Raw genomic sequence first — 22891 nt, 5'->3', positions numbered from 1 at the left:
TAATGGATTTTTTGGATTTCATAAAATTATAGATTTTGTGGAGATGGCTTAGTGTATTTTAAATTTTTTGAAATCCCACCAAAAAATCGATGAGATTTCGAAGTATTGTGCCTGAATCCTAAACTATATATATATATCAACTCTGTTCTATGACATTTTAACAAAAATGCTCATAAAGTCAAACTCACATGCAATCCATTAAAACACATATATTAAAAAAAATACATTAAAATCTCAACTCAATACACCGCCAGATTTTCCATAGAATAGAATCAAAATCTGTTATATTCTATAAAAATTCATAATTTGTTTATGAATTCACATATATATCTCTTCTATCAATGAGTAGAAAGATTATATGCATGAAAAAAATATGCAAAAGATTCTCCCTATCTATAAATTCCATGAACACAGCTGTTTTATTCAATAACTGTGAAATCTCATATACCTTATTATCTTTTTAAACTCATATAAACAATAAAAATCACAAATTACAGCTCATATATGCTATCAGCTGAGAGGCTATATACTTATCTCTTTCATTGTTTAGTTCACAGCAATAACATTTTCGCAGTGATGAGTAATTCAAACAAAAATGGTTTAACAAGCCCAATATCTACAGCTCCAGGGAGGCATGGAGGAGCTCCTCAATATTCATTCAATTCTGATGGCTCCTTAATGACCAACGGTGAGCCAGTGAATGGCATCAACAAAATAGTCATTCTTGAAATCCCTAGTGGATTTGATGTCATAAGTTGTGTGGTGCAATTTGCACTGCATTTCGGGCTTGCTGTAACTGTGCTTACTGGCCAGGGACTCATTTCTGAGGTTGATATTGCGTATCCACTCAATGCAATCCCTCCCCCATGCGTTTCTACAAGCTTCCACATAATTTCGTTTTCTGGGGCTTACAGTTGTTTAAATGCTGCTTCTGGAAATATTATTAGTTGTTTCCATGTTCAATTTGCAGATGCTGCAGGTAATGTTATGGGAGGACGGATTCTCTCTCAGATGAAAGCAGCAAGTGTTGTTACTCTTGTTCTTGCCGTTTCTACACAAGTCTGATGTTTTAATTCTTATCTCTCTAATGTTGTTCTTGCCTTTTCTACACAAGTCTGATGTTTTAATTCTTATCTCTCTAGTGTTGTTCTGCAGTGCAAGAGATCCTCTAGCCATGTACTCTATTAAACTATCCAATTCAAATAAATCATTTTCAAATATTTATTCCTTATGTTTTTTCTGATATACAACATTCCTTAATTATTAGTATATTTCATTTGGTATACACACAGAAAATACATTTGGAAATCAATTATAAGTTACATAAATATCAATGAAATACAATAAGAGAATATGGATTAAGATATATCCGGGGTGGCTTTCCTGAAAATGACTACGCATCATAAAATTTTGTGCAAATTACAATACTAAACAAACTTTAACTCAGTTTGTCGATTCTTGTATATACACACATCTATATTTGTTGTCCCTGCAATGAAATTAGAGAAGATCGAGGAGGGGAAATTAGGGAATAGAGCAATGATGAAGACATGAGAAATCAGCTGTTCTCAAAGTATCTTATAATTAGTTTTTGCATCTTACCATGAAAATGGTTACGTCAGTGCAGCCAGTGGTGGATTTTAAACGCAAAGTCTTTCATATAAAAAGTGTTGGGTACAGAACTTGAAGAAAACAGAAGTTTTTATTTTTCTTAATGATTTACATGTGCTGGTATAACAGTCTTTTATATAGATAGACAAAATATCTAGACTCTTCCTAGAATTCATCATTAACTAGATACATAAATAATTTGGAGACTCTTGGTTTCATACACTGAACATTGAACATGACTCTAGAACTAGGACTAGGATATTCTAGATACTTGGTTTATAGGAATTACAAATTATATTTTTAACATCCCCTCGTAATTTGTAATTCTCACTGGTCTCTAAAGTATGCGAAGTTATTACTTGAGACTGACTTTGTGAGTATGTCTGCAACTTGATCATTTGTACCAATGCAGTCCAACCGAATTTCTTCCTTTTGCAGTACCAAATTCCGAATGAAATGATAACGAAGTTTAATATGCTTTGTCTGACTATGAAAAACAGGGTTTTCAGTTATTGCTATGGCTGAATTGTTGTCGCGGTAAATAATAGTTGGTTCATTCTGGGCTTGCTCCAAGTCAAACAAAATCCGTCTTAACCAAACAGCTTCACATACATGATGCGTCTGTTGCAGAAACATATTCAGATTCTGTGGAAGATAGGGGTGTTGTTTCCTATTTTTTTAATGACCAAGAAATAGCATTTGCTCCTAGAAAGAAAACATATCCAGATGTACTCTTGCCATCATCCAATGATCCTCCCCAATCACTATATGTATACCCAATCAGCCTATTATCTTCATTATAAACATACTTGAGACCATGACTTTTTGTACCCTTAAGATAGCGCAGAAACCGTTTTCCAACTGCATAGTGTATATGACTTGGATTATGCATGAATCTTGAAAGAAGGCTGACTGATTGTACAGTATTTGGGTAGAGAACTTGAAGAAAACAGAAGAATTTAGGTGTATTGTTCTATTTAGATTCCAATGTTTGTCCATGTAATATTGAGAAGAAATACCAAAAATCACTATCGGAGAAATACATTGTGAGAAATACCAAATATTATTATAAGAGAAATGTCAAAAGTCGTCGCCCTTTTATGATTGGTAATAATTGCCATATTAATGTTCATAATTGCATTATATAGTAGATTGTATATGCATATATAAGAATCATTTGGTGACCATTATGCATGTCAAATTTCCAACACATGTTTAATTAAATTTGCTTTGGTTGAGGCATTTGTGTTAAAAATATGCTATGGTTATTAATATTGTGGTCATTATCTACTTAGCACTAACCTCTAGTATCACTCTTTATTTCTTCATCAATTTTAAACTGTGCTCATATTTACAAAGATTGTGTGCTCGTATGTATCGTTTGAGCTGTATTGTTCTTTTCTTAATTCTAAAGATTTTATGCATATTGTTCTATTTAGATTCCAAAGTTTGTCCATATAATATGGATTGATCTTTTCATGTATACTTTCTATTATTTTTAAAGTTACATGAACTATTTCAAATAATTCTCTAGAAGAGAAAATGTGCAAAGAGCTCAGAGATATATAAGCACACTCCAACCAAGGAAAGAAACAGAAAGCATTGATCGGTAAAATCATATTATAACATTGGGAAGTTTTGTGATGTGAATATATATGAACAGATATCTGAACCCGTTAAAAGAATAGAACATTTTGAAGATTACATGCATTAAAATTCATTAATATTGATAGGAGGATATATATGTGCATGTGTATTTAATAATGTTAACTAAAATATATCTTAAAAATATATAAATATGATCTTTTCAATAGCATGAAGGCTGTATTTTTCCTCGGCATTGAATTTAAGTAAATAACCTAAAACAAGTCAATAATTTCTCCTCAATGCGTTTCTACAAGCATCCAGATGATTTCTATTTCTGGGACTTACAGTTGTTTGAATGCTTCTGGACACATTATTAGTTGTTTCTCAATTTGCAGATGCTGCAGGTAATTTTATGGGAGGAAGGATTGTCTCTCACATGAAAGCAGGAAGTATTGTTACGCTTGTACTTGCCGTTTCTACAGAACTCTGATGTTTTAATTTTATTGTCTCTTGCGTTGTTCTGCAGTGCAAGAGATCACCTAGCCATGTACACTGATAAACTAACGGGTTCAAATAAATCATTTTCAAATATTTATACCTTATGTTTTTCCAGCTGATACATACTCTTCCGTATGGGCACCACTTTATTCTTGCAATGATTTATTAGATTTAGTATACACATAGAAAATACATTTAGAAGTAATCTTTATATCTGACATGGCGTATTCTAAATCTCTTATTCTAATTTTCCTCAAATTTTGTTAAGATCATGTGCTTACCAGTGCGCTAAAAGCCCGAGCTTTTAGAGAAGGTGCAACCTTATTTCCTTATACTGAGGACATTACAAGCGCCTCGTGCTGGACACAGAGCCCCTAATATCCCCCACAATCCCCGCCCCCCCTCGAGCATTTGCCTAACAGGATGCCTTCCTTGGGTTTCGATCTTTCAGAGAAGGTGCAAGCTTACTTCCTTAATTATACTTAGCATATTACAAGCGTATCGTGTTCGTGTTTATATAACTAGGGAGATGCTAGACACAGAGCCCATGATATCCCAACAATCCCCGCCAAGTCAAGCTTCACAGCAAAGAAGTGTCTTGATCTAGTTAATGGGGATCTCTGTGGTCCCATCTCGCCACCAATGCCATCCGGGAACAAATATTTTCTCTTGTTATTCGATGATTTCAGCCAATTTATGTGGGTGTATATGATGAAAGCAAAGATGAAGCATTGGATGGTTTTAAATTAAAAATTGAAGGCAACTCTTTTTGCTTGTGGAACAGACATTTGTGACACCAATCTTATATGACTTCTATAACTACGATCTTGACAAGGCAGATCTTTTCAATATATGTTAACTAAAATATATCTTAAAAATATATAAATATGATCTTTTCAATAGCATGAAGGCTGTATTTTTCCTCCGTATAGAATTTAAGTAAATAACCTATAACATGTCAATAATTCATGCAAAGAGGACACACTTAAAGAATAAATCTATTGTCAAAATTTCGTATTAAAATATGTTTACATTCAGTGTAGACTCTGATTCCAAGGAATAGATATAATGTTAAGCAAGTCCCTCTTCTTTTCTCTAAAAAAATATTGGTAGAAATACCATATTTTCTTGCACAAGTTGGTGTGTATAGTATTGATTTGGTATGTATTCTTCACACATTCTTCACCCTGCTATACTGCACCATCGTTTACTTTTTTTCTGGGTTAATTATCTAGTTGGTCACTGAAGTGGGCTTAATGTATCAAGTTGGTCACTGAACTCAAAACGGTAAATATCAAACAAGTACCTTGAAATATGAATTCAAGTGGTAAAAATATTATTTATAGAGTTTTATACATTATTTTTGAATGTTACCAAAAAAATAAAAGGTTATGACTTCTAATATTTATGATAATATATTTAGATTTTATTAAGTTTATTTATTATTTATTTTTAATTAAAACAAATAAAATAATTATATAATAAAATATAAATAATAAATAAACTTGATAAAATATAAATATATTACTTTAAATACTAGAAGTCATAACCTTATAGTTGGTTGTGGTAACATTTAAAAATAATGTGTAAAACTTTATAAACAATATTTTTATTGCTTGAACCTATATTACAAGGTACTTGTTTGATATTTATGGTGACTTTAGTGACCATCTTGATACCATTTTGAGTTCAGTGACCAATTTGATACATTAAATCCACTTGACCAACTTGATAATTAAACCCTTTTTTTCTAGAATGATGACTGTTGTGGTGACTCCAAAAGCCGACATTGCTTAAATCATTGCTGCTGCATTTTTTGCATTACAAAATATTTTTTTAGGATTTTTATCACCCTAGGCCAGTAAGTTCTTTCATACTCTTTAGCATGTATATACACTCTAGAGAAGCATGAAAATGTATGCAATAATTAAGCAAACCTTTTCTTCTATTTAATTTTGACAACAAAAGGTGAAACGATATTCATATGTATGTCTTTTATTTTTAATATTTTACATTTTTTTTCTTCAGCCGGGTAAATTGAGCAATACCAAAAATAACTATGGGACAAATGTAAAAAATGGTCGCATTTTTATGATCGGTAATAGTTGCCATATTAATATGCATGAATTGTATATATAGTAGAATATTGTATATGGACATATAAGAATCATTTGGTGACAATGTTGCACCTCAAATTTCCAACTCATGTTTAATTAAATTTGCTTTAGTTCAGGCATTCTGTTAAAAATCTGCTATTGCGGTTATTATCTACTCGGCACTCACCTTCACCAGCAAATCTAGTATCACTCTTTATTTCTTCTTTAAATTTTAAAATTTTCTCATATTTACAAAGATTGTGTGCTCGTGTGTACCGTTTGTGGTGTATGGTTCTATTCTTAATCCTGAAGATTTGAGATGTATTGTTCTTTTTAGATTCCAAAGTTTGTCCATGTGTATTTATATGTTAACTAAAATATATCTTAAGAATATATAATATGATCTTTTCAATAACACGAAGCTGTGTATCTTTCCTTTATATAGAATATAGTAAATAACCTATGACAAGTCAATAATTCCCGCAAAGAGGACACACTTAGAGATTAAATCTATTGTCAAAATTTGGTATTAAAATATGTTTGCATTCAGTAGACTTTGAGTCCAAAGAATAGATATTACCTATTCGTGTGCTTTAGTACTCCTGCGTCATTTGTAGTAATACTGTCATGACTTAGCATTGGCTAGGTCTTTCCATTTATAAACTCAGTATTGCATCTCTATCTCAATCATAATGAATGTCGCATGAGTTCCTCCCGAAGAAAATTGTGTCAAGATAAATGTTCACCACTTTTCATCAGAAGTTCCTCTTCCAAATGGCAACTCCGACAGGATTGGTGTTCTCATGAATGCAGATGGCCGGAGACTGTGGGGAGCTTGTGTCCTTATGCATCGCATGACTAATGTCAAAGCCATCATGTGGGGAATACAATCAGGAGATGCAAGATATGTTGAACTGGGTTTTCACAATCGATGCAAATAACTTCAAACTCGTCAAAACAGATCGCATTGTCACTCGAGTCCGAGATAAAATGCAGGGCAAGAAATGGCTCATGAAGATGCCATGTTGACAAACCAAGCTCAGGTCCCTTCAGGGGTTGAAGTTTAATATATTATATTTTAATAATTAATAATTTAAAATTATTTTAGTTTTTTAAAATTATTACAAAAAATCATCTTGCTAATACTCTACGCAACACACGTATTTGACTATTGCAACATCAAATGGACATGAATGATTATCATTGTTGTTGGTATGGATTAGTAGCACATAATTTTGCAACACTCAGTGTTCATAAAATTGCCTAGGCCATCTATGACGTAGTGCTTGAATGTAGTTTTCAGTGGAGTAACATGGCAGCTAATGTTAATTTTTGTTTTTATAGGTAATTTCTAGTGGTAGCTTCTCTTAGGAAGGCATGCCCTCTTCACATGTTATGCTTGTATGATTGCTGGTTAGGGCTACAGTCTGTGGTGTATTTTTATCTTATTAATGGAATATCCCCATTTATCAAAAAAAAGATAAGGGCTCTAATCTTTAATCAATATTGTATATATTGTGATTCAGTTTTCCTTTAGTGATTAACAAATTTTATCAAAACACATAGTGTAATCACCCTGTAATCTACTCATCTTTCAAAATATTACAGAGTAATGTTATTTGCACAAAACTATTTTACAGAATGATGTGCCATATTGCTATCTAAAATATAGTAAAATGAAGTTGTTGAGTGATAGTTGAGGAAACACAGACAATTTTTTTTTTGACAGAAATGCACTATCGAGAATACGCCAATACTCCGAGGAGTTTCTTTTATTCAAAAAGCTTATTATCTAACCCAAAGACAAAAAAATGTCTCCGGACGTTTAGACAATAAAACTTAATGTCTAAAATAAAATGTCCCAAGCTCCAAATCCATGCTACTTCCACCTCATCCCTGAAATAATACAATTCATTAATAACAAGAAAATTATAAATTTAATTATTACAATAAAATATAAAATAGTTTATCAAAAGATGGTAAAGTCAATGAAAGATAAATAAAATAATTTGTGAAAAAAAGGTGGTAAATAAATTAAATACTAAAACAGAAAAAATATATATCTAACCAAAGGGAGACCCTTTGGCTAGATATATAACAAACTAAATAAATACTAAGAATGTAATTAGTAATATAAGAATTAAAATATAAAAGCTAAAATATAAAACTCTAATTTTTAAAAATATATCTAAAATTTTAAAACTTAAATATAAAAAACGAGCCAACAAAATGACACCAAATTATCGTATACCAGGCCAATAATCTACGCCACCAATCATGGCCACCCATAAATGGTACAAATAAAAGCCATAATCAAGACTTGCAAGTAATTATACATCAGTTAACAAATTGCATAAAACTCTAATCAATGAGGATTAAAGCATTTAGAGCATATATTAATTAGCAATGACTCAGAAAAACAAAATTCGAAAGTTAGTAACAATCAAGCAAAGTCAACTAGCCATTTAAAATAGCCAAAATTAAATCAACATTTACTACTAATAAAGTCAATTTAATAAAATAAAGGTGGCAAGAAACTTACTAATTTTACAAGAAAAAACCTATAATCATGCAAGAAATTATCAATAATATTCTATTTTCAAAATCACACCAAATGATATAATCATCTCATCACCGACATGGAAATAACCATAATCTCGTCATAGTCATTACAATAACGATATACACTCTAACTCCTACAAGCTCAAAACACAATTGCAAACGAACTTGCGACTCTGAAAAAATTGTTAAAAAACAACATATCTTACACATAATATACAAAATAAGTTTGACTGAAACTCACCAACTATTTCATCTTCTGGATAAATCAAAAGACAAAATTAAAACAAAAACACACCTCCAGAAATTGATTATCGTGCATAAAAACAAAAAAGTAAGAAAATCCGAGATCTTACGATAAAACTCTAAAACATACGAAATTATATACACTAATAAAACAAAAAATCACATAAACATGTTAAGAATTGGGTAAAGTACACCTTTATTTTGAAAGTCGAAATTTTGAATATAGATGAGCCAATGATTTGAGGACCACCATTTAGTGATGAATCGTTGAGCCGCCTCCACATATAGCTGATTCTCACTCGTTCACAACATCTGCGATTTATATACAGATGTTTTGTATGGATAGATTCTGATCACCGTCTACATGACGTTCACCTTTTGACGCCACCAGGATCCGCGAGCTCGAAAAAATCAGGAACACAGGGGACGCCTTTCTGGTTGCACAACCCATTTGCTTAAAACCCCTTAAAACACAAAATCAAGATATGGGTTTTGCAAAACCAACAAAATCTTGGAACCCCTTTTAAGCACGAAATCAAAAAGGGCGTTTTACAAAATCTTGAAAGTATAGATATAGAAAAGTGTGTGTATGCGCTGTTAAATTAGGGCAGGAAATGGGGGTGATGTGGGTGAGAAAAAAAAAGAGAAATGGACAAATGTAGTGAAGAGATGATTTTCTCAGATATCAGATCTCTGCCCATTTCGATTCAACTTATTGTACATTGCAAACCCAAAAAAAAAAAACATGACAGAGTAATGTTATTTGCACAAAACTATTTTACAGAATGATGTGCCATATTGCTATCTAAAATATAGTAAAATGAAGTTGTTGAGTGATAGTTGAGGAAACACAGATAATCTTATTAATGTTAATGTCACATCATTTTGTGTAGCCAATTTTGTGCATGATTTCCCCCAATAATACTACATATATATACAAAATTAGGTTCTACATAATGATGTGGAATTGTTAAGCATTAATCACTCCTTGAAACTAGCATTAACAAAGAAACATAAAAATTATTTTATGATTATATGGTTATCTACACAATTCTTTCCTTTTCGATGTCTATTATTTATTAATAAGAGTTTTTTGTGGAGTACACAATTTTTGGAGTCTTTGGAGACCACAAAAACCACCCTTAGATTATAAATATAATTAATGGCTATGATTGCTCAAAATAAAAAGTAGAATTTTAAGAATAAAAAACACTGTCTGTATCCAGACATTCCTCTTCTTGTGTTTTAAATTAGAGTCCTCTAACTACGAGAGTATATCCTTCACGATCGGCGGTTATAATCAAAACTCTTTTGTAACTGAGACTAATTTTAAGAGAGTGCAGAACAACATAATTTAAGTAATACACTGAGTGCTGAACAACATAATCTTTTAAAGGTGTGCAGAACAACGTAAGTTAGCCAATACGGTGAGTGCAGAACAACATAATCTTTTAAAGATGTTTTTGATGTTAGTGCATGATAGAGCTCTATAACTTATAAAACAATACTGACAAAAAAGAACCCAACATATCTCATAGAACAAATATCATTTAAATTTGTTGGATCTGAATAACCATTTAAGAAAAGAACCCAACATATCTCATAGAACAAATATCATTTAAATTTGTTGGATCTGAATAACCATTTAAGAAAAAAAGAAACTATTCAAAACAGATGAGAACACAGGACAAATATACAAAAATCTGTAATGGAAATATCCTTAAAATGTTGCAGGACACGAAAATGAAGAGATAGGGGATAAGAAAATAAACTCAAAAGTAGCGATATCGAGTTATATATGAGTGTAAATGTAAGTGTCACGTTTCAATCAGCCGTTGGATCAAAATAAAATGGAGGGCCTGGATTGGGACTCTAAGGACTCCAAATATCACTCGACTCCATTTAACTTTTATATTATTGAGTATCTCGTAATCTCATCAATAATAAAAAAAAATTACCCCACGCACTTTTTATATCCTCGTCACAGTACTTAAAATAAATAATTAAATATTTATTGCGTCACTATAATTTTAATCAAAGAGTAATAATGTTAATTTAACTATTACTCGTGCCTATTCATAAATAGTACTCCCTCCGTCCCTCCCATTTCTTATCGAACGGGTTGGGCACGGAGGTTAACAAATATGTATAAAGTAATGGAAAAGAAAAGGAAAAGTGGGTGAAGTGGTGGGACCCATTGATTTTTAATGTATAAAAAGAAGATAGTGGAGTAAAAGTAGTGTGAAAAGGAAAGAAAAGTGGAGAAGTGGTGGGACCCATTGACTATTTTTGGTAAGTTTTGAAATGTAAAGAATTGGGTGGGACACCCAAAAAGGAAAGTGTAAAGAAATGGGTGGGACGGAGGGAGTAATTTTTTGTACAATTAAAAAATAAAGTTATTAAATAATAATTACGTACTTGAGAATTTGGGGTTGTTACATCTCCATAGTTATTTTTACTTTATCGAGTATAATCTACGAGATTTTGATAGAGTATACTTGAATTCTTGGTGTGGGTATCAAATATATGATTTTTTTCATTGTTATTTTTCTTTTTCCGAACATAATTTATGAAATTTTGATAGAGTATACTTGAATATTTTAGGACGGGTATTATACTGTAAGGGGGTCTATTCGATTGAGATTTTAAAAGATTTTTTTCATTAATGAAATTCGAGAATATTCAATTGGGATTATTTAAAATCTTAGGATAGCCAATTAAGATTTTAAATTATTTTACAAAATCTGGTGGTATTCAATTAGGATTTCGAATCCTGCTTAAAAAAGCTATGGTATTCCATTGGAATTGTTTAAAATCTATTAAAATCTGAATGGTAATAGATTGTTTGGATTTCATAAAATTATGAATTTTGTGGGGATTGCTTAGTGTATTTTAAGTTTCTTGAAATCCCACCAAAAAATTAATGAGATTTGGAAGCATTCTGCTTGAATCCTAAAGAATCTATCAGCTCTATTCTATGACATTTTATCAAAAATGCGCACAAAATCAAAATCACATGTAATCCATTAAAATACAAATATTAACAACAATACATTAAAATGTCAACTGAATTGAATACACCGCCAGATTTTTTGCATAGAATCAAAATCTGTTATATTCTATGAAAATTCATAAATTGTTTATGAATTCAACACACACACACACACACACACATATATATATATATATATATATATGTATGTATATATAGGCCGCCAGAGGGACTCTTTATATGGAGTTACATAGTGCGCCGCTATAAATCATCAATTTTATTATAAATTCTGTTATAGAATACATATAAAACGTGATTCTAATATAGAATACTATAAAATAAATCTATTTTAAGTAATTAACACTTAAAATTTGAATAAAAAGTATATTTTCGAAACTGATTCTATAATAGAATAATTGTGAATGATTATTATTCTGTTATAGAATCATGTTGAGATATTGCATTATTTTAGATGATCTTTGGAATAAAAAAATTGTATAACTTCGTTTTCGGTTTAATAATCAAAATTTGCAATTATATTTCATAAAAAAATAATAGAATATATATTATGTATATATTTATAATGGTGTGCTGCGTAATTCCATATAAAAGGGTATGCTAGGGAGTGCCAGCCTATATATATATGTGTGTGTGTGATCTGTGTATGTATATATCTTCTATCAATGAGTGGAAAGATTATATATATGTATGAAAAAAATATGCAAAAGAATGTCCCTAGCTATAAATTCCATGAACACTGCTGTTTTATTCAATAACGGTGAAATCTCATATACCTTATTATCATTTTAAACTCATATAAACAATAAAAATCCCAAATTACAGCTCATATATGCTATCGGAGAGGCTATATATACTTATCTATTTCATTGTTTAGTTCACAGCAATAACATTTTCTTCGCAGTGATGAGTAATTCAAAAAAATCCGGTGGATCCTCATCGACGACACCTCTCTTGGAAGAAAAACATGACGAACCTAAGTCGCAGGCTGAAAGCTTACCTGACCAACATGGTTTAACAAGCCCAATATCTACAGTTCCAGGGAGGCATGGAGGAGCTCCTCAATATTCATTCAATTCTGATGGGTCTTTAATGACCAACAGTGAGACGTCAGTGAATGGCATCAGCAAACCAGTCCTTCTTGAAATCCCTAGTGGATTTGATGTCATAAGTTGTGTGGTGCAATTTGCACTGCATTTCGGGCTTGCTATAACTGTGCTTACTGGCCATGGACTCATTTCTGATGTTGATATTGCGTATCCACTAGGTGCAATCCCTCCACCATGCGTTTCTACAAGCTTCCAGATAATTTCGTTTTCTGGGGCTTACAGTTGTTTAAATGCTGCTTCTGGAAACATTGTTAGTTGTTTCCATGTTCAATTTGCAGATGGTGCAGGTAATGTTATGGGAGGACGGATTCTCACTCAGATGAAAGCAGCAAGTACTGTTACGCTTGTTCTTGCCGTTTCTACACAAGTCTGATGTTTTAATTCTATTATCTCTCTAGTGTTGTTCTGCGGTGCAAGAGATCCGCTAGCCATGTACTCTAATAAACTATCCAATTCAAATAAATCATTTACAAATATTTATTCCTTATGTTTTTTCTGATATACAGCATTCCTTAATTATTAGTATATTTCATTTGGTATACACACAGAAAATACATTTGAAAATCAATTATAAGTTACATAAATATCAATGAAATACAATAAGAGAATATGGATTAAGATATATCCGGGGTGGCTTTCCTGAAAATGACTACGTACGCATCATAAAATTTTGTGCAAATTACAATACTAAACAAACTTTAACTCAGTTTGTTGATTCTTGTATATACACACACCTATATTTTTTGTCCCTGCAATGAAATTAGAGGAGAGGAGGGGAAATTAGGGAATAGAGCAATGATGAAGACATGAGAAATCAGCTGTTCTGAAAGTATCTTATAATTAGTTTTTGCATCTTACCATGAAAATGGTTACATCAGTGCAGCCAGTGGTGGATTTTAAACGCCAAGTCTTTCATATAAAAAGTGTTGGGTACAGAACTTGAAGAAAACAGAAGATTTTATTTTTCTTAATGATTTACATATGTGCTGGTAGGGGTGAGCATTCGGTCGGTTCGGTCCAAAACCGGACCGAACCGAATAGACCGAGAACCGAAGTTTAGATTTTTTTCGGACCGAACCGGACCGAAGTTTTATAATGGACCGAACCGGACCGAACCGAAATAATTCGGTTCGGTCCGGTCCGGACCGAAGGAACCGAAATTATTTTCAAAATAAAAAAAATATTATAAATAAAATTAAAATTCATGATTTATTTTAAAATTTTCATATTAATTAATCACCCCCAATTAATTAAAGATACATATAATTAAATTTACAAAATAGATGTTATAATTATAACATATAAAATACATTTATAATATAAATATAAATTAAAATTATATATATTTTGGTTAATTCGGTCTATTCGGTCCGAACCGAAATATTTTTTTACGGACCGGACCGGACCGAACTTTATTTCGGTCTATTCGGTCCGGACCGAATGGACCGAACTTTCAGAAAATTAGGACCGAACCGAACCAAATTTACACGGTTCGGTCCGGTTTTTCGGTTCCGGTTCGGTTTTGCTCACCCCTATGTGCTGGTATAACAGTCTTTATATAGATAGACAAAATATCTAGACTCTTCCTCGAATTCATCATTAACTAGATACATAAATAATTTGGAGACTCTTGGTTTCATACAATGAACATAGATCATGACTCTAGGACTAGGACTAGGATATTCTAGATACTTGGTTTATAGGAATTACAAATTATATTTTTAACATCCCCTTATAATTTGTAATTCTCAGCTGATCTCTAAAGTATGCGAAGTTAATTATTACTTGAGACTGACTTTGTGAATATGTCTACAACTTGCTCATTTGTACCAATGTAGTCCAACCGAATTTCTTCCTTTTGCAGTACCAAATTCCGAATGAAATGATAACGAAGTTTAATATGCTTGGTGAATATGAACAGATATGCGAACCCTTTAAAGGAATAGAACATTTTTAAGATTACATGCATTAAAATTCATTAATATTGATGGGAGGTTTTATACCTGCATGTGTACTTAATAATGTTAACTAAAATAAATCTTAAAAATATATAATATGATCTTTTCAATAGCACGTAGCTATGAATTATTTCTCGTATAGAATATAAGTAAATAACCTATAACAATTAACAAGTCAGTTATTCTTGAGTCCAAGGAATAGATATCACCTATTCGTGTATTAAAATATGTTTGCATTGAGTAGACTTTGAGTCCAAGGAATAGATATCACCTATTCGTGTGCTTTAGTTCCTCCCAAAGAAAATTATGTCAAGATAAATGTTCACCCCTTTTCATCAGAAGGTCCTCTTCCAAATGGCAACTCCGACGGGGTTGTGGGGAATACAATCAGGAGCTGCCAGATGTGTTGAACTGGGTTTTCATAATCCATGCAAAATAACTTCAAACTCGGCAAAACAGATTGCATTGTCACTCGAGTCCCAAATAGAATGCAGCGCAATAAATGGCTCATGAAGTGTTGACTATAATCTCTAATCTATTTGGTTTATCTCTCTTGGAAATTTAAATACATGAATGAAGTTGTTCATGCATCTTATTTAATAGCCTTGTATTTTGGGAGGTTGAGAAAATCTGTTCAATTTCTATGTATTAATCTGCCTATATAAGCAGATCTCTTTTAAGTAATACACACATTATAAGTTATGCCCATCTTCTTCTTATTTAGATCCTTTCAAAACATTAATAAACATATAAAATCACAACAAATTGGCATCAGAGCTTAGGTGAAGGAGAAGCATGGCTGGAGGTTAGGTGAAGGAGAAGCATGACTCCCATCCCACAACTCACAAAGCTCAACTATGACACTTGGAACATAAAAATGAAGACTTGGTTAAAGGCTGAAGAAACTTGGGAGATGGTCAGAGATGGTTTCACAGAACTTGAAAATCTGGGAGCTTTGTCACAAGCTCAACAAAATAAATTAAAGGATGAAAGAAAGAGAGACAACCAAGCTCTAAGTGATTTGCAGAATGCAATAGAAGATTCATTTTTTGAGAAGATTGCAGGAGCTGAAACATCCAAGGAGGCTTGGGACATCTTGTTTAAGACATTCAAGGTGGCAGACAGGGTGAACCAAGTGCGTTTACAAACACTTAGAGGTGAAATGGAATCTATGACAATGAAGGAGACAGAAAGTGTTTCAGATTACATCACAAGGGTGGAATAGATAACAAATCAACTAAAGAACAATGGAGAGGAGATAACTGAAGCAAGAATAGTAGAGAAGATCCTTAGATTTTTGACAGGCAAATTTGAAAATATTGTCTGTGCAATAGAGGAGTCAAAAAATCTTTCAGAGATGAAGGTAGATCAGGAAGAACAACTCAAGGAAAAGAGCGTTATACCTGTGGCAAATTTGGGCACATCTCAACGGGATGCTGGCATAACAAAAAAAATGAAGAATGTAAAAATCTAGTGACAAAGCAAGAGGAAGAAAATTTGTTGTTGACTGCAAAGAAAGGAGTGACTCTAGACAATGAGTCAACATGGTACATGGATACAGGTGCAAGTAATCATATGAGTGGGCACCATCATTTGTTTCAAGTCTAAAAGAAGCAGCATGTGGGAGCGTTTCATTTGGAGATGCATCAAAAGTTCAGGTGATGGGAAAATGCAGAATAGGCTTTCTAAGAAGAATGGAAAAAGTGGAGCAATAGAGGATGTATACTATGTTCCAGATATTAAAGTTAATATTTTAAGTGTTGGACAGTTGTTGCAAAAGGGATACGAAATTCTTACAAAGGGGCAGCAGATGCAATTAAGAGACAAAACTGGTAGGGTTGTCTTAAGTTCTGAGATGGAAAGCAATAGAATGTTCAAGGTGAACATGGAATATTCACAAGAAAAGTGTTTACAAATCAAAGAAGGCGAGGCATCTTTGTGGCACAAGAGATTCGAACATCTTAACTATGGAGCTTTGAAGTTGATGGAAAAAAATCACATGATACACGGACTACCTGATACTGTATTTGATGGTGAGTTCTGCGAAAGCTGCACATATGGAAAACAAGGGAGAAACTCTTTCCAAAAGGGAACAACATACAGAACAAGAGAGCGACTCAATCTGGTACATTCAGATATATGTGGACCCATTACACCCGGATCTTTCAGTGGCAAAAGGTACTTTATCACTTTCATAGATGATTTCACTCGACGTACTTGGTATATTTTTTGAATAAAAAATCAGAAGCCTTTGAAGTATTTAAAAGATTTAAAGTCATGGTAGAGAAAATGTCTGGATGTCATATTAAAGCTTTGAGATCAGATAATGGTGGCGAGTTCACTTCCAAAAAATTCAATTCATTTCGTGAGGAACATGGAATTAGAAGATACTTGACGGCACCATATTCTCCTCAGCAAAATGGAATTGCAGAGAAGAAAAATAGAACCATCATGGATATGGTTAGATCTATGTTGAAAAACAAGGAAATGCCAATGGAGTTTTGGGCAGAGGCAGTGCAGTGCACTGTTTATATTCAGAATAGATGTATACATTCGAGGCTCGGAAATAAAACACCACAAGAAATATGGAATGGAAGGAAACCAACCACACAACAGATGAAGGTGTTTGGCCGTATAGCTTATATGCATGTACTTGATGAGAAAAGAAGCAAACTTGATGATAAAAGTAAGAAATTGGTGTTCATTGGATATGATCAGAAGACAAAAGGATACAAGCTTTTTGATCCAGATTAAAATAAGGTTGTAGTCAGCAGGGACGTTCTTATAAATGAGGCAGACTCATGGGATTGGAAGAAGACAACAAACAGTGCAGAAAATTTGAAATCAGAAAAGGCGTTTGTTTCATTCCAAAAAGGGTCAATCTCTTCCGATACAGAAACAGACGAGACAACAAATTCAGATGCAGTTAGAGAAGAGGGTACATCATCTGATGAAGAAGAAGAGATTCAAAAAATGAGAAGACTGCAAGATATCTATGATGAGACTAATGAAGTGCAGCTAATTTGTTTTATGGCAGATGCAGAAAATTTAAGTTTTGAAGAAGTTATACAAGAAGAAAGTTGGAAAAATGCTATGGATGAAGAGATTAAAGCAATAGAAAGGAACATGACTTGGGAGCTTGTTGATTTGCCAGAAGTTCACAAACCTTTAGATTTGAAGTGGGTTTATAAAAAGAAGAACAATGGAGCAATAAAAAAACATAAGGCACGTTTAGTAGTGAAAGGCTACAAACAAAAGGCAGGGATAGATTATGATGAAGTATTTGCTCCCGTAGCAAGGATGGAAAGCAACAGACTACTTATTTCACAAGCTGCTCAATATAATTGGTCTATTTACCAGATGGACGTAAAATCGGCGTTTCTAAATGGAATTCTTGAAGAGGAGGTGTACGTCAAACAACCTCCAGGTTATAAAAAAGTCGGAGAAAAAAGGAAAGTCCTAAAGTTAAAGAAAGCACTATACAGCTTAAAACAAGCGCCACGGGCTTGGAATTTCAAAATAGATGGATACCTCAAGAGAAAGGGATTTAAACAATGTCCTTATGAGCATTCGGTTTATGTAAAGAAGGTTGAAGGTAAAATTTTAATTGTTGTTTTATACGTCGATGACTTGATTTTTATGGGTAATTGTCAAAAGCTTATTGATGAGTTCAAAAAGGATATGACACTTGAATTTGAGATGACAGAACTTGGTCTGTTAAAATATTTTTTGGGTTTGGAGATAAAACAGACTGCAGAAAGGTATATTTTTGTCTCAAGAAAGGTATGCAGATGATATTCTAAGGAAATTCAGAATGGAGAATTGTAAACCAATTTCTACACCAATGGAGCCTGGTGCAAGATTGTCAAAAGCAGAAGGAGGAAGTCGAGTGGATCAAACCAGATATAGGAGTCTTGTAGGATATTTACGATACTTGTGTTGTACAAGACCTGATTTAGCATTCGGTGTTGGCATGGTTAGTAGATTTATGGAGGAACCAAGGAGTTCACATTAAAAGGCAGCAAAGAGGATTTTACTATATATTCTGGGAAGCAAAGGAATGGGCTTGTTTTACTCAAAGTCAAAAGAATGCAAACTAAGGGCATATTCAGATTCAGATTGGTGCGGAGACATAGATGACAGAAAAAGCCCGTCTGGCTATGTGTTTTATATCGGGGATACGGCATTTACATGGCAATCAAAGAAACAACCTATAGTGACCTTGTCAACATGTGAAGCAGAGTACGTAGCTGCTTCCTAGTGTGTATGTCATGCAATATGGCTGAAAAATTTTCTTAAAGAAATTGATCTTCCACAAAATGAAGCAATAAAGATCAAGATGGATAGCAAGCCAGCCATTGAATTAGCAAAGAATTTGGTACATCATGAACGAAGCAAACATATTGACGCGAGGTTTCATTTTATACGAGAGGTGGCCGAGAAGAAGGTGAAGTTAATACATGTGAAGAGTCGTGATCAAATTGCTGATATGTTTACAAAACCTTTATCAAAACTTCTACTCTACAGATTCATGGAGATGATAGGAATGAAGAATGGAAATCAGATTCGAGATTAAGGGAGGAATTTCTTCACTAAAACCAACAAATCTAGTATCACTCTTTATTTCTTTATTAAATTTCAAATTCTTCTCATATTTACAAAGATTGTGTGCTTGTATGTACCGTCTATGGTGTAGTGTTCTATTCTTAATCGTAAAGATTTGAGATGTATCGTTCTTATTAGATTCCAAAGTTTGTCCATATAATATGGATTGATGTTTTCATGTATATTTTCGATTATTTTTGAAGTTACATGAAATGTTTCAAATAATTTTCTAGAAGAGAAAATGTGCAGATCAGAGCTCACAGATAAATCATGGAGCAGCTTTGAAAAGAAAGAAAAATCAAGATGGATGTAATTCATACTAGAGAACCAAATAAGCACAATGCAACCACGGAAAGAAACAAAAAGCATTGATTGGTAAATTGTATAACATTGGGAACCCGAACATTCTTAACATTACATGCATTAAAATTCGTTAATAGTGATGAGAGGTTTTATATATGCATGTGTATTTTATAATGTTATCATTATTCGTTCAATTATGTGTCCAGAAGCAGCATTTGAACAACGGTAAGTTCTTGAAAATGAAATTATCTGGTAGCATGTAGAACTGCACAGCGGATGGATTGCACCCAGTCAATATGCAACATCGACATCAGAAATGAGTCCCTGCAGGCCAGTAAGCACAGTTACAAAAAGCCCGAAATAAGGATTTGTGTTCAAAATCTGCTATCGTTAATTATTTATGCAGAAGAGTAGCCAGGGACACATTTCGATGTTGATGTTGCGTATCCACTAGGTGCAATCCCACCTCAATGCGTTTCTACAAGCTTCCAGATGATTTCTATTTCTGGGACTTACAGTTGTTTGAATGCTGCTTCTGGACACATTATTAGTTGTTTCTCAATTTGCAGATGCTGCACGTAATTTTATGGGAGGAAGGATGGTCTCTCACATGAAAGCAGCAAGTATTGTTACGCTTGTACTTGCCGTTTCTACAGAACTCTGATGTTTTAATTTTATTATCTCTAGTGTTGTTCTGCAGTGCAAGAGATCACCTAGCCATGTACACTGATAAACTATCCGGTTCAAATAAATTATGTTTTTCCATCTGATACATACTTTCTGGTATGGGTGCCACTTTATTAATCTTGCAATGATTTATTGCATTTAGTATACACATAGAAAATACATTTAGAAGTAATTTATATATCTGACATGGTGTATTCTAAATCTCTTATTCTAATTTTCCTCAATTTTGTTAGGATCATGTGCTTACCAGTGCGCTAAAAGCCCGAGCTTTTAGAGAAGGTGCAACCTTATTTCCTTATACTTAGGACATTACAAGCGCCTCGTGCTGGACACAGAGCCCATAATATCCCTAACAATCCCCCGAGCATTTGCCTATCAGGATGCCTTCCTTGGGTTTCGAGCTTTCAGAGAATTAAGGTGCAACCTTACTTCCTTATACTTAGCATATTACAAGCCATCGTGTTCGTGTTTATATAACTAGGGAGATGCTGGACACAGAGCCCATGATATCCCAACAATCCCCCCCAAGTCAAGCTTCACAGCAAAGAAGTGTCTTGATCTAGTTAATGGGGATCTCTGTGGTCCCATCTCGCCACCAACGCCATCCGGGAACAAATTTTTTCTCTTGTTAGTCAATGATTTCAGCCGATTTATGTGGGTGTATATGATTAAAGCAAATATGAAGCATTGGATGGTTTTAAAAAATTAAAGGCAACTCTTTTTGCTTGTGCAACAGGCATTTGTGACTCCAATATTATATGACTTCTGTAACTACGATCTTGACAAGGCAGTCTTATAGGATGACTTCCCTTCTTATTGATTAGTGTTTTGAAATTTTGAAATTCACTACAGATATTGAAAGGTCTTGCTATTAATATTTTTTGAACTTTACATTTCGGTTAGGTATCTATGAAGACAGAAACTGAAAGCTTTAACTCAGTTCGTTGATTCTAATATATACACAAGTATATATTTTGTCCGCATAATGAATTTATATATATATAGAGGGTTATATAGAGGGTTACTCTAGTGAGAACTTTAAGTGGTGAGAACTAGATACTCGGCTTAAAATAGAACTAGATATTGGGCTTAAATTAGGAACAAAATTAGGCCCATTAACATAATCATTCTAAACGTCGGCAATTTTTAAAAATTAAAATTAGTTCTAACCGTAACCATAAACCATTACCCACTCAAACTCTTACTATCAAATCACCCCCAAATTACAGAAATCTCTCAACAATGTTGCTCGATTGCTGTGTTTTGTTGCTCAACGCTGCTTAATTTGTTCTTGCAAGTGTTCGTCGACATTGTTCCTTTCACTATTCTAACGATTCACTTTTAAATTTGAGTAGTTATGTAAATGGATTCATCATTACGAATCACTGATGTTTTGACACTTTATTTTTTTGCAGATTTCGTGCTTAGACGAACAAACATATCTCGAGCACTAAAAAAAATTGTATGTGAGTTGTATATATAGTATGCATGTGTTTTTAGTTTGTTTTTGTGAAGTGCTTATCACTTAATCACTTGCAAATCAATAAGTTTGTATTTAATTTTAGTTTCAACTCTATTGGAAGCAACTTGTACATGTGTTTAATTAAAAAGTTTTCTTAGGGTTTTGTTTAGGATTTAATCAGTTTAAGATGTGCAGAGCACTAATTATGTATTTGTAGATTAGTGCTCAGAGGTTGTGATAGGTGGCGGTATGTTTATTTACTTTCTGTGTTTGCATTTGATTTGAGGTGTATTTTATCGAATTTAGTGCTAGTGTTATTTGTAGGTGTATTTGTAGTTTGAGCATTTTATTGTCTCATTTAGTACTAGTGTTACTGTTGTTGTTGATGGTATTGAGTTTGTTTAGTGTCAACTTATAAGACAGAGTTTTATGCTTCATCAGATTTGAAAGTTGCAGCTATTTAATTTACACTATTTTAACATGTGCAGAGCATCTAATATTTGGTGAAACTAGAATGGAAGCACTTTTCACATGTACGTAAATTTTAACTCACTTTATAAATTTTTCTCCATATTAATTGTTTATTTGGTTATGTCACTATTCTTATTGATCTATTTTTGTTTTAGGTGCTTTATTTGATCGTACTTAGCGTTTTAGGAGTTTTAGCTGTGATATCTAGGTTTCCTGAAGAATGTTGATGAATTATTCTTGGAAGGTCTGGAATATGGGAGGTTATCTTACGTTGTTCATTTGCAATAGAACGAACATGTAATATAACCTAGTATGTGTTGTTGTTAGTTTTTACCTGGAGCTGCACTTGTGCCTGTGGCAAGAAACAAATATAGCCCTGTACGTGTGCGTGACTAGACATAACCACCATTAAAGCCAGCCTGAAAATATATATAGCTAAGTTAATGTGTGAAATGTGAATTGCCAGCACATAATGTGTGAGGCTTAGAGAAAGGCTGCAGCATTGATGCATTGTTTTAGCTGGTTTTCGTCACAATTCCCATCATGTTTTGGATCAACAATATCTTTGAATTTTCCTTTTGTGATAAGTGGCTCTGACCATTCAGTTATTGTCCTTTTGACACCACCAAGGAGCTTCTCAATTGGTTTTCTTCCAGTGAAGATCTCTAGTAACATGATCCCAAAACTAT

General features: G+C 33.1%; 2 protein-coding genes across 2 annotated transcripts; both read left to right on the top strand.

Annotated features, from left to right (window-relative positions):
• Positions 1 to 576: 576 nt before the first annotated feature.
• LOC135150343 (AT-hook motif nuclear-localized protein 21-like) lies at positions 577 to 1065 on the top strand. Its single transcript, XM_064086610.1, has one exon. The coding sequence runs from the start codon at positions 577 to 579 to the stop codon at positions 1063 to 1065; it is 489 nt and encodes a 162-aa protein (XP_063942680.1).
• Positions 1066 to 12513: 11448 nt separating this feature from the next.
• LOC135150342 (AT-hook motif nuclear-localized protein 23-like) lies at positions 12514 to 13089 on the top strand. Its single transcript, XM_064086609.1, has one exon. The coding sequence runs from the start codon at positions 12514 to 12516 to the stop codon at positions 13087 to 13089; it is 576 nt and encodes a 191-aa protein (XP_063942679.1).
• The last annotated feature ends 9802 nt before the right edge of the window (positions 13090 to 22891 follow it).

Source organism: Daucus carota, chromosome 2 (genome assembly GCF_001625215.2).
Source record: "Daucus carota subsp. sativus chromosome 2, DH1 v3.0, whole genome shotgun sequence".
In the NCBI taxonomy this organism is placed as follows: domain Eukaryota; kingdom Viridiplantae; phylum Streptophyta; class Magnoliopsida; order Apiales; family Apiaceae; genus Daucus; species Daucus carota.
Note: the sequence above shows the minus strand (reverse complement) of the source record. Positions and strands in the feature narration are given on the sequence as shown.

Excerpts from the sequence above, each read along its gene's own strand:
- LOC135150342 (XM_064086609.1), top strand. The coding sequence starts at position 12,514 with ATGAGTAATTCAAAAAAATCCGGTGGATCCTCATCGACGACACCTCTC.
- LOC135150343 (XM_064086610.1), top strand. The coding sequence starts at position 577 with ATGAGTAATTCAAACAAAAATGGTTTAACAAGCCCAATATCTACAGCT.